The sequence below is a fragment of the Strigops habroptila genome, chromosome 2 (assembly GCF_004027225.2).
Source record: "Strigops habroptila isolate Jane chromosome 2, bStrHab1.2.pri, whole genome shotgun sequence".
NCBI classification, from domain to species: Eukaryota; Metazoa; Chordata; class Aves; order Psittaciformes; family Psittacidae; genus Strigops; species Strigops habroptila.
The window spans coordinates 99,427,107-99,440,280 of record NC_044278.2 but is presented as its reverse complement, the minus strand read 5'-3'; the positions used below and the strand labels follow the sequence as shown (position 1 = coordinate 99,440,280).

The window sequence follows — 13,174 nt, the reverse complement described above, 5'->3', positions numbered from 1 at the left end:
TTTAAATTTTCAATGTAGAAGAGATACAGAATGTGGATCACAGAGAAAGAGAGAGAAGATATAGTGCAACATCACCGAATTTGTCTGTTATCAGCACTGGGTAGCTATATTTTTAAGGAAAGTTAATTTGAGAAAATATTTTTTTAATTTCCATCTTCTCTTTTTCCAGTTCAGCACGTTGATAGTATTATTTTTCTATCCAGTTATTTCATGCAAATTTCTAAACCCCAGAAGAATCCTGTAGCCATTTGCTACAAACCAGCAATACATAAATAGTATGCAGGTTGAACCAATGACACTCATCTTAGGCATGATATGAATTACGATGACTTCAGGCTTAGTTTACAGTTTGAGAAGGATACCCGTAGAGTAACAGAGTAGAGATTAGTAGTCACAATTCTCTGTAGAATTGTAAATCACCCACTGAAAAGAGCAATAAAATCAGTTTCTACAGCCAATTACTACTAAGCTTTTGCTGACTAAATCATCAGGGATCGTTTGAATCCCTGATGATGTGATTCAGAAGAATGTGGATCAGTTTGGAACATTTAGGAAGTCTAAAATAGGTTGTGTGAAACAAGGCCTAAAATGAAAGGATGGAAGTGTACATTTTCTTCTAGTCTGTAGATTTCTTTTCCTCCATGCAAAAAATTCATGAATGACTGACAGATACATGTAAGGTATCTATAATTTTAAATTCTTTCCTCCATTCATATTGTGCTCAGGTAAATAGCTATACTTCCTTGATAAATTTGGTTTGTTTTGATTTGCCTTTTTTCACCAAATATGCTGTTGGAGTGGTCTGATTTGTTAAAAGAAGAGGATTTTTACTTGAAAGCAGTCAGTCATCCTCTTTCACCTTTCTTGTTCTGCTGTTCCTCTGATTCTTTTGCACATTTTTGACCACTCTATTGTGCTGTTCATGTAGTTTTTCAGTCTCCATCAACTGAATGTCATTCTGTATTCACTTGCTATATTTTGTTTTATCAATAGGAATGACACATTTTGACAAGGTCACCATGTATGACACGTCAGAAAGCTGCATTTTCTTTCAGTCTGCGATGATAGTGTATCGCTCATTTTGCCTGTCCTTATAGTAGAGAGGTTTCTCTTGATGTTTCTTGATAACTTGTAATTTGACAACCCTTGACCTGTCTTAATGTCCTGAATCAGACTTACAAAACACTGTCAACCATATGTAAAGCATTAGTACCTGTGGGATCTAGGCAGGATTGTCCTTTCCTGCTACAGGAGATGATTGTCAGTCTTAAACTACACTCTTGAGAAAAGAGTTTTTGCCTTTATAGGAGGCCAGTACATTTGGAGGTTGGACTAGGTGACCTTTAAAGGTCCCTTCCAACCCCAACTATTCCATGATTCTGTTACATCTGAGAAGTTAAGTTGACGTATGTGGTCTTTGCTGTGGAAAGTTGGGTTGGCTTTTGGATACTCTGAAAGGCCAGTGAGCTGTCTGAAAGTAAGGAGGCAAACCTTGAATTTAGCTTCATCTTCTTTGGAAAAGTAGCGGGAAAATAGGAAATACTTTTGCAGGAATTGTATCAGCAATTTATCAGATACCAATACCAGACCTTAGAGGAGGGAAAAATTATTTTACTTAAAACCCAAACCAAAACAGATCTCACTCTGTCTCACTTTTGTAAATATTAGAATGGGGGTGTGTCTAAGGAGTCAGTCCAGCAATCAGGCACCCCCCATGCTTGTGTCCAGATGTTAGGTCCAGGATCTGTTGCAATGTCATAGGACACCAGCTGTCAAATATTCCTCACATCTTCTGGGTCCTTCATAGTTTGGCAACTATTTTTCATAGGTTGGCTCCATAAGGTAAATCCTTATGGAGCTGCCAGCAGTCTCTCTGTCTTCCCACACCTCCTTGAGTCATCACTGTTCACTGGTTTTGTCTCCAAGGTCCGGTTATCTTTTGAAGCTACACACATACCTGTGGCTTGATGACCTGATAGTTTATGTGCCATCAGTGTAGGCCGGTCTAAGATGCCTTTTCCTGCTGTTGTTCCTTCTTGTGTTTCATCGCCTAAATATTCCCATTCATTCTTCATTCACACCAATCTTCGCCTTTCTATTGCAGTTCTCTACACTGTAGGTAATGATTGTAGTTCTCTTATTAAATTAATATAACCGGGAGATGATCCCACTTAAGGTACAAATCCTAATTTCTTTTTGTATTTCTATGGCACTACAGGAGCTCTGCTCTTGAGTACTTACTTGATATTTCTAAACAACCAGAACTCAAGTATTTGGTTGAATTATTAAGTGAGGTAGAGATATTTGTGTGTGGATAGGAGCTAATTTTAGGAAATTTCATGGCATTATGGAACAGATTAGTATAACCCATGTAGACCTGGCTTTATTAACCTGTAGCTGCTGCTATGTAAACACTTCATATCAGCAAAAATTGTAAGAGATTATTAACTACAGTCAAAAGCAATTATTTTAGGGTCACGTATCTTAATCGATTACTGCATTGTGCAAACTCATCTTCTTCTAATATAAATGGAAGAGGACAGAAAACCATCAATACGCCCAGAATTACATTTCTCATAGTACCTGCATCAGGGTGGTGGTAAAGCTATTGTTCAGAATACAGAGGCAACAACCGGCACGGCTACCCCTCCAAAAGAGGGAGAAAAAAAATTGCAGTTCTGTACACTGAGATCATATAAGAGGATATCACAAAACCCAACACTTGTATATAATTCTAGCAATGGCATCATCAAGACAATTTACATCACCAGTCTTCAAAATCTAGGGAGACCAAGGATTTAGAAATAAATGAACAAACCACATTACTGTAAAATTTGTTCTACACATTTTGATCCATCATGTGCCATCATATTTACACCAAAGTGTACCTATTACCATAATTAGTTACATTTTCTTGCTTTTTTCTTTGATCACAATGATTAATTTTTATGTGTTTTACCAGAAAATATATGTATTATGATGGAAAAGTATTTTTTAACATTTACAGAAATAATTTTTTCTGGGTTTTTTTTTTTCTCCCCTCAGTTTTTCTACTGAAATAGACCTTTTAGGAGCAGTTTTTATAGATACATAGAAATATTAAATGGAAAACTGTAAATGTAGTTGTCTGCGGTATGACAGCACTCCAGCGCTGAAAAAATGTTAATTAAATGTCTCTGTAATATTTTCTTTCTTCTTCCCTTTTAACACATATAGCCAGTCTTTTAGCTGTGAGATTTAAAAAAAAAGAGTGGTTGAAGATTAGCTGAGAATGTGTGTGTTTGAATGCAGTGTTGTATATATATATTACGTCAGACTTTTTGTATGAAAGCCCTTTTCTCTCCTTAAAAGCTTCAATTTCTCAAGTCTGCTTTTTAAACTTTATTTTTAAATGGGCATGGTATCAATATTGTGAAAGCAAATATTTACTGTGTTGTATTTTAAGTGTGCTGTTGATTTAAATGATTATGAAAGTTTTCCAGAAGGCTGAGTGCAAAATCATGTTTGTTAGTCAACTCTATTTACAAGACCAGTATGTGCATGGCACTAAAGAATCAACTACTGTATTCAACTGTTCAGATGACTGGCAACAAAATTGTCATCTTAGGTAACTTGAGAAGGATCAACAAATTAACACACTCATTAAGACTGCATGTATATGGGCTGCTACTATGCTGGCGTCATTTCCAACACTCAGCACTGTCTTTGGAAATCTAAACTACAGGTGATAGCAGTGTTCAGAACATATCACTGCAGTGGTGGTGTCTTTCCATTTTGTGGGCACTGAAAGATGAGTTAATTTTCTCAGAATCACATGACGCTACAGACAAAGGATAGGAGTATGGTTTTAACATAGTCTTACCCTATTTCAGAAAGGTTAAGAAAATTGACATTACTGTGTGTTCCTCAGCAACAGTGTTATAACTGAGCATAATCCCATCATAAACAACAACTCTTGCTGGTTCCATTGTTCAGTTTTAGTAATTTGCCATTACTTTTTCCTCAGGAGTGTGGTTGTACCAGTAAAGAAACCCCCTCCAGGTAGTCTGGCTGTTACCACAGTTGGAGCTGCCACAGCTGGGAGTGGACTGCCACCGGGTAGTACACCTAATATATTTGCTGCAACAGGAGCTACACCAAAAAGTATGATTAATACAACAGGTATTGTCCTTAAATATTTTTGTGACCCTCATTTTTTTTCTTGTTTGTTTTTTGTTTTGTTACTTTAAGTGGTGTTTTGTTTTTTAATCATCTTTTTTGTTACTGTTTTTGTACTTCCAAAATAAAAACCTAGGAAGATTAAATCTTGGCCTTTATTAGAGCCAGTGTTTCCTCTGCATGTGTGTTTATGGTCTGATAGTGCACAGTGGATTTGCACAGCCTTAAATAGGTGAATAAATATCCTTAATACTTTTATAAGCATAGTTTAGAATTTAAATGAGCTAACTTCTCCAGTCCTCTGCAGTAGAGGATGTTTATATGATATATACCAATTAAACCCTCCTTAGACAACTAGTTACTGAATAAATGTATTGTAGACTGTGGAGGGTTAATACTCTGGGCAATTACTATTTGTCCGTGGAAAATATTCTATGACTTTTTTGGAAGGTTTTTCAGTATGAACCTACCTAATAATTTAACTGTAGTCATGTCTTATCGGTACTTGTTTATTGTGACATACAGAAGGAGAACAAGACCTTTTTTTAATTTTTTATAATAGTAATAATGGGATTGTCTGTCATGAAGGAGCCCATTGACAATGGAGACTGTGGTTTGGATTCAGAAATGAATCCTTACTGAGAGCAACTGATGTTTACTTAAACTCCTTTGAAATGTCTGGCTATGGTCTGTTTTCTTTCTAAACTAAGCAAAACCACTTGAGAGAAGAGCTCTCTTCATGGATATCACAACTTCAGTCAAGGGTTGAGAAAGTGAAAATCTCCTTGGGGTTGCAGAAAATGGAGGGGGAAGCTTTCGGCATCCTTCTGCTTCATGGAATAATATGAAGACACACTCATTATTTTTTCTTTCCTTTTTCAGATTACCTTTCATACCTGGTAATAGAACTTTGATTTTTCTAAGGATAAAAAAAACCCATAAATCTTAAAATACAATTATCCTGAGGCAGACGGGAGGAATGAATGCTCTGAATAATGTTATCACTTCTATGAACAGTTCCATTTGTGTAGCCACTTCTGTTAATCTTGAACGGATTTCCTTTTAGGTACTCTTATGTCATGCAAAAAAAAAAAAAATGTACATTGGAAACCTTGTTTTCCAAATGATACTGATTAGTGTAAGCTTTTCAGTCCTCTCTCTGATTAAAGATCTGAACTGCTTTGGCTCTAATGTAGTAGCTCTTCTTTGTAAGTAATTGCATTTAAAAATCAGTCATTTCCTCAATACTGTTCTTAGTCAAGGACAGTGTTCCAAATACCATGGTACATTCACTGTGGATTAAAGGCAGCTTTTTTTTTTTTTTTTTTTTGGTAGATCTTAAAGATTTTATTTTATTTTTTTTTTTTTTAATGCGACTGGTTTTGTCTCCTAAACTATGGATTACCTTGATTAAAGGAAAAGTATTGATTCAATGGAATTTCAGCAAGTATCAGATTTAATTAGAACTATATGTTACATAAGTTCTTTAGTAAATCCTTTTATGCCTGAATTCATCTGAATGAGCTTTATTGATGAATTCTTTTAAGAAATAGTTTCAAAAGCACTTCCTTTTTTAGAGTTTTAATTTTATATCCACATTTTAGAAATGCTAAACACATTGATGACAGTAAAAATAATTATTATCGCATTGAAAACTTATAAATATATCTTAGATTAAAACACGTATTTTTGCCATTTTTAATTACTATGCTTACAGTAGTCAAAACAGTGATCGTGTGTGTCAGTTTTTGAGATATATACATAAAGCATTCAGATACTTTCTGGTTTTTATACTTGTAGTCTGTGAAATTATCTATTTAGTAATGATTTTAAAATAGTATATAGAATTTCATCAAATGGCACTTTTTTTTTCTTTTTCCTGTGATAAAAAAGAAACAGTATACAATTTTTTAGAAACACTAGGTGTCCCCCCAAACCTATTTACAGTTGTTTTTACAGTATGTCACAAATATTCTAGAAATACATTTTTATCTTTGAGGTATATTCTGCACTGAACTTGTGCGTAAGGTGTTTTTTTCAGTTATTCATGGATTGCAGTCAGTGTTTACGTTCCATCTGCCATTGCTGTCATAGTCAATGTCACTGTCACAATGTAGTGAGATGTATGTTACTGAAGTCCTTTTAGTGCTTTGAATGTATCTTTTGGGAGATAGGTTTTCCTCCTTCATGTCTTTATGTACGAAACTGGTTTTACAGGGTGTTAGATTGGAATTTCTGCGATTCATATTCTGATTTTCACTTCTATATTAATCTAGTAGTTCTAGGTCTGTTTGACCTTCTCTTCTGGGACCCTAGCTGGTTAAAAGACTTAGCAAGTGCATTTTTAGACAACAACCTTAATGAAGAAACTTTGATTTTGGAAGGAAAAGGGAAGAAGCAATAAAAATATGTGTTACCTATGTATATATGAAAATAAATATGAAAATAATATAAAGATATAAATGATTTAAGTGTAGATATAATATAAATACACGCGCACACATACACACACACATATACACATATATAGTAAGCTTTATTCTTTTTTTAAGCTACCCTATTCCCAGCTAAGTTGCTGTGATTCTTAGGTTGAGAGAGATAGCCTACCATATATATTGTTTCCTTCTCAGTGTGTTTGGGTACATTTACAATTTGTATTTAGTTCAAGTTAGAACCCACAGTATAAGCCACAACCCACCTCCCATTTTCATTATGAAAACAGCAGACTAAATCAGTTCCTAATCTAAATCCGGAACCTCACCAGCTACTCCAGTGTCAGCAAGCCCAGCAAATCCTGCTGCTTTTTTAAACTGCTTTGAATACAACTTTTCTTAAATGATCCAGTCCAAATTCTGATCTTTACTGTAATTCTCTTACCAGTAAAAAGCCAAATTAAATAAAAAAAAAATCCTGCTGCCAGAGAATTTTTCACCAGCATTTGACCTCTGTTTCACTGTCAGCTGCTGCTTAAGCAGCTAAGAAACCATAAATGCTTTGTAGAGCTTTGCAGAAAACTGAAAAATAAAATAGAGCTGTGTAATGCAAAGGACAGTGATATATCAACTGCTAAAACTGACCAGCATCAGGGAGCTACCAGTTGTTATTTATTTTTAAATGGCAGAATAATGCCATTGATATTTAAACTGGGTTCTCCACCCCTCGCTGCTAACTTGCATAGATCTTGTTGCCTGTTGCCCTTGTCTCTGATAGTACTGCAGTCCCTCAGGCTTTGAACCCTGACTACAAGACCATTCCTTGCTACCTCTCTTGCAGTGATGTGTTGCACAAGGACTGTGCAACAGGGACAGGGAGCAGGGACAGCATTTATCACAGTGCTCTCACTGCAGTTCATGGTCACTTTGAGCCTTTGCTGGTTTGATTCAGAGAGGCTGAACTCACAGTGCCATTTCAGCAAACTTGATAGATTGGCAGTTAGAGTCTAAGTTTAGCCCTTAGCTCTGACCCAGATCACTTAAAGTATAAATGTGTGCTCTGACTGCATCTTTTTTCTAGGCAGCTGTTCACAACCATTAAAATGATACCCCCACTGCCCTCTACTTTTAAGATCTTAAAACTCTCCTTGACTCAAGGAAGGGAACAGAAAAACTGTAATTAGGATCTTAGTACTCCTCAGACACTATTTTCACCCTAGTTCCTGAAGGAATATACATTTTCTATCTATCTTCTCTGTCATATTTGATTTTTTTTTCCTGCCTGTAGTTGCAACTGGACAGCCAAGAAGTGTGTGTGTGTGTGTATATGTATATTTAAAAAAAAATAGTTAAATTTCTATTCTCCACTCAAGCTCATCTGAATTATACCTTTATTTTAGAAAGATCTTGCTTTACAGGATGATGTAAAAATGTTTTCATCTTTGGAATGTAATTTGGGAATAATGAAAATGAGGTAAGGATTTATTTTGCCTGATTTTCAATAGCTGTTTAAGCTTCTTATTATACTAGAAAAATAAGGTATTAATTTATATGATAGTGTATGGGATGGTTTTAATTGTTTTAGAATAAATAACAGTATTTGCTTACTTAAAAGTAGATGAATAAGGCAAGGACCCTATTAAAAGTCTTTAAAAGTTATGTTTCCTCAGACTGAATTAAGACCTATATTTTTTGGGGGACAGGTGCAGTAGACTCAGGATCTTCTTCTTCCTCTTCGTCATCCAGCTTTGTGAATGGTGCTACCAGCAAAAATCTCCCAGCTGTCCAAACTGTTGCTCCAATGCCAGAGGATTCAGCTGAAAACATGAGGTACACAAGTTCTATCTTTTAATATTAATTATAGTTTCTCCTCCCAGACCAACTTCATACTTAAATGGGAGAGGATGAAACCAGACGTGTATTTGTGCAGCCAACTGAATGGTTCACCATATTTGAGTTGGCATGCAAGAGACACATGCCGTGGGATCGCTAATATCCCTCTTAAATTGGCAGCCAGGAAAATGCCCTCTGAAATTTCTGTTAAATATCATTGTATAATAGGTTATTATTTTGTAAAGGTATTGAGTTGTGCCACAGCACATTTCAAAGACAAATTTTTGACCTTTTCAAGGTGCACACCTCTCTGCCCTAAAAAGACACAGGGTGTACGAAGGAGTTGCCAAGTTGCCAAGTGTCCCTTAGTTGTCTGGCCACTTTGAGATATGGTTTTCAGAAGATTGGAGTGGAGACGGCAACCAAGCTAGCTCAGGAACAAGTCAGTTTCATTCCCTGGTGAACTAGAAAGGAAATAAACTTAAATCAAGGGCCCTAGGTAACCTGTAAAAATAAAGTATTGGTGCTAGAGTGTTTTAACACACAGTGCTTTTGCACTTTTTTGCTGGTCCTATCTCAAGTGTCAGGTGACGGTTGCAGGTGGAATCACAGCAATGGGTGAGGGCCCAGCCTGAAGGTGTGAGGGCTCTTGGCTCCGTTCCAAAAGGTGCAAATGGTCAAGGAGAGAATGACCATCTGTATGGTGTTATTTATTGCTTGTCAGTGTTACGAGGCAAGTTAATAACATTGTGCTGTAATTAAACCACTCCTTTTGCTTCTTGTCTTCTTAATATGTTAGGAGAGTGTTTCACTGAGGGTGAAATATTTTTTTAAAAATCAGATAATAAAGTATGTTAAAATTAAGCTGGATTGTTAATCGATTTATTTTTCAGTTATTTTAACCAATGCAGTGTTCTTGGTTTTTTCACAAGCATTTTGAAAGTTTTTGTCCTGTCGTCAAACAAGAACTTCAGTTGTAAAATCTAGAATTCAAATCTTAAATTGTTTGAGCTCAGAAGTAGCAGTACTCTGAGCAGTAACTGAAATTATGACTAAAAAAAAACCTTAGAGTTTTCTCTGAGTTTTATGATAAATGCAGGTAACTTAAAATCTAATCAACCCAAGAAATGTCTTTTGGGCTTTTTTTGCTTTTCTCCTCTCCACCCTCCCCCCCTCGCCAAAAAAAAAAAAAAAAATGTAGAACTTTTTTTTTTATAATAAATATTTTTTTCTCACTTTGGATTCATTGTGCTTCAGCTTCTAGGAGATTAAAAAGCAGAGTTGTTTGTGTGGGCAGAGAGTATGAAGTGAAAGCTAACTTACCTAAGCCTTCCTGTACAGGAGTTGGATAGGAAAAGTGCTTCTTATGGCTATAGGCTGAGCAAAGGGAAGCAAGCAGGAGAATGATCTTGGACTTTTAGACATTTAATAGTCTTGATTTAGACATAGAGGTTTGGCCTGGAATGAGGTTGGGAAGATGGCATACCCTAATATTTGCAGGATGCATTATAAGGTATAATAGATGATGGAAACAGCTGTAGAATCAGGCCGGTGTCTCTCCTTTGTGTGTGTTCATGCAGGAAAGTCAGTAGATGGGCCACCTGCTTCGCTGAAACATTTTGGGCATCTCTGTATACATTTGTGGGTTTTTTTAATTTTGCTTGTTCTTTTTGAAACTAAAGGTCCAGAACTCCCGTTTTCAACACATAAATGCACTAAGGATTTACATGAAGGAAAAAAGACTTTTTTTTTTTTTCTCTATTTAAATATTAATTTCTGTTCTTTGATATGCATTTTTAAACAGTGCTAAGCTTTGATCCTCATTTTCGCAGAACAATATTCCCAATTGCCCATTAATAGATCCATAAGATACAAAATCTATCAGCTATCCATTTGACAAGGTGTTTATTAATAGCTCATCCAAGGTGTAGATTAATAGCACATCCACACCTCCCATATTACTTGATTCTTAAATAAAAATTGGTCTTACTTTAAAAACTTTTGAACTTGAAATTTTTTCTATTGTATGTAAAGTTTTCAGAGTCAAATGAACTTTAAAATTAGGCCTTTGAAACCAGTTTACAGTGAAACCGTTTTTTAAAACATGGTATAGAGAAGTCTGGATTAATATAATAGGCTTTTTATCCCTAGCAGCAAAAGCTTGGGATGGTTTCATGATGCAAATTAAAACCTCCAATCTAGTCACCTGCATTTCAAGTATAGTCAATAGAGACTTTAGCATAGTGAAATTCACTAAAACAAAGGCTGGTAATATGAATCCATCCTTTAAAGTATTGGAAAATCAATATGTGAATTTGAAATGGGAAACAGCACATTGAAAGAAAGCAAGCTGTAGGAATTCAGTAAAATAATTTTAAGCTAATGAAGGAAAACTTCCGGTGTGTTTATAATGTCTGCTTTCATCACACATTATAATGTCTGGGATCGTCATATGATCTGAATTAATATATCCACATTTATTTAGTGTTTATAGATAGTAGATAAAGTATAAAAGTTAATGTCAGTGTTCATTCTTTTTGATTCTGTCAAGAAATGTAACTTTTTCCTATAATGGCACTTTTAAAAGACAATAATATTTTGGTGCCGTAATTCAAGCACAAAAAAACCCCCATCAGCAGTCTGAAAGAGAACAGCAACAATTCTTGGTAGATGAGAACACATATATAATTTCCTTTCTATTTTTAAGTAATAGTTCACTTCATTAAGATAACAAATCAGCTTTTTAATCTTGGCAAGAAAGTTTCAGAAGGCACAAGTATTATTCAAAGGAAGGACTTTTAAGAGATAGATACAATCCTTAGCACAATGCTGACGTTCACATACTATTCCTAGGTTTGTATCCTCAGACAAAGATACGTTATTTCTGCTATTTAAGAAGCATCAGAAGTCACACCACCTCTTCTCATTGTATGAGTAGAAATGCTCCATGCTTCAAAGACTGTATTGTCTCAAAATGCAGAGAAGTATAAATGCAAAAAAAAGTTATTTACCAGGGATCATGTTTCCTCAAAGTTGGAGAAAAGAATACTGGTTTTCTTGATACTTGTGCTGGAACACTTTCTCATACACTCTCTTGTCTACCATCACAATGCCATGGAATTTGAATGCCATCACAATGTTATTTGAAAGCTTGATTAAAAAAGCAAGTTACTTGTGATTTCTTTGGGTAAATAAAACCTTCTCTTTTCAAGTTTTCAAATGTATATAAAATTATGAGATGCATATAAGTTGAGATAGGTGAAATAGACCTACACTTAAATATCTGGCATTCTTCTTAGCATGTTTGAAACCAAGAATAAAAATTTTACTTGTTCAGGAGTACTCTCTAAATGCAGTAGGCTTTATGAGGCTGACGCACTGCTGACTGATGTGACATTTGCATTTCCTTAAGGCCATTTAATCACTGCAAAGTTCAATCAAATTATGACCACCCTCTTAAGAAGCTTACAGCAACTTTTAAAAACAGGTGTGATCTGGCATCATTTAGTTTCTGTTGTTAAGTGTTCTTTCAATCATGGTCTCTATTTTTCCACAGTATCACTGCAAAGCTTGAAAGAGCCTTGGAAAAGGTGGCCCCTCTTCTGCGAGAAATTTTTGTTGATTTTGCCCCTTTCCTATCCCGAACATTGTTGGGCAGTCATGGTCAAGAGCTGTTGATTGAAGGTACTGTTTCTGTTATCAGATTATATATTTTAGCTATTAGTCATTTGATATGAACAATTTTTCATTTTCACTAGCCTTTTATAACTATTTATTTTTGATAAATAAATGAATCAGTTGTTAATGTGTTGTTAATGTGTTGTTGATTTCACTTCCTTGCATTTAATTTCATTTAAAGAAATTAAAAGTGATAGCTTTTGTACTCCTTTTTTTTCCCTAAGTGAGATGCTGTGTAAAGATACAACCTGTCATGTTGGAATGCAAAAAACTCTCTTATAGTTTGCTTTTTCCTCCTCAGAATATTCATGTAAGTGTTTCAGCCTGACTTTGAGAAACTAGTGAAAAATACAATTAAAAAGTGTAATCAATTCACATAGAAGAAATTAAATTGAAGACTGTGCTCTGACATTATTGATATGCATATCTATATCTGGTAGGGACAGTATCTGCTCAGGCAGGTTGGTTGGATTCACACAGGCAGATAAAGAGTTATCCCTAGAGGGGAATAAAAAGTGATGATTTTTTAAAAAAGTTACCCTTGGACACTTTCAAGGATTTTTATAGGGTTTTATGCTTTGACTTTATTACTTCATAGAAAATTTGCCTCATAAGTGAGGCAGTAGGTATTGCAGAAATTATGCAGAAAGTGCAAATACAGCAAGCTCATGCAGAAAGTAACGAATCAGTGCTAATGCAGGTAAAATAGTGATGGGTAACTTGCAGGAGCATGCACTGCTCCCACATCATATATCCAGATAAATATATTCAGCCAAGTTACCTTTTTCCTTCCAGAATTGTTCTTACACAAAATCTTGTTCTTTGTTGGGAGGAAAAAGTCTCATTAAGGCAAAGATTATAATGTGTGAAGATCTGCAAAGAAAAAATACAGCCTTGTATTCAAATTCTAAAACTTCTTCTATTATGCATGTGTTTTATCTAAATATTAGTGTACTAATAGTGTATTATCTAATATTAGATAGTGTATTAGATAGTGTAGGTAGTGTATTATCTAATGTTAGTAAATATTAGTCTTTCTGTGGTCTCAGTTATTACTCCCCACAATGTTGGCC

At 35.1% G+C, this 13,174-nt stretch overlaps 1 protein-coding gene across 7 annotated transcripts in view; it reads left to right on the top strand.

The window, feature by feature from the left end:
- NBEA (neurobeachin) overlaps nucleotides 1-13,174 on the top strand; it is a 508,722-nt gene that overhangs the window by 216,899 nt on the left and 278,649 nt on the right. For 6 of the 7 annotated variants that reach the window (XM_030475974.1, XM_030475972.1, XM_030475969.1 and 3 more), the window contains 3 exons: nucleotides 4,007-4,161; nucleotides 8,294-8,420; nucleotides 11,980-12,107. In XM_030475974.1, the coding sequence (XP_030331834.1) occupies nucleotides 4,007-4,161; nucleotides 8,294-8,420; nucleotides 11,980-12,107 (410 nt within the window). The remainder of the gene's footprint in view (nucleotides 1-4,006; nucleotides 4,162-8,293; nucleotides 8,421-11,979; nucleotides 12,108-13,174) is intronic. The other variant, XM_030475971.1, reaches the window with a different exon arrangement.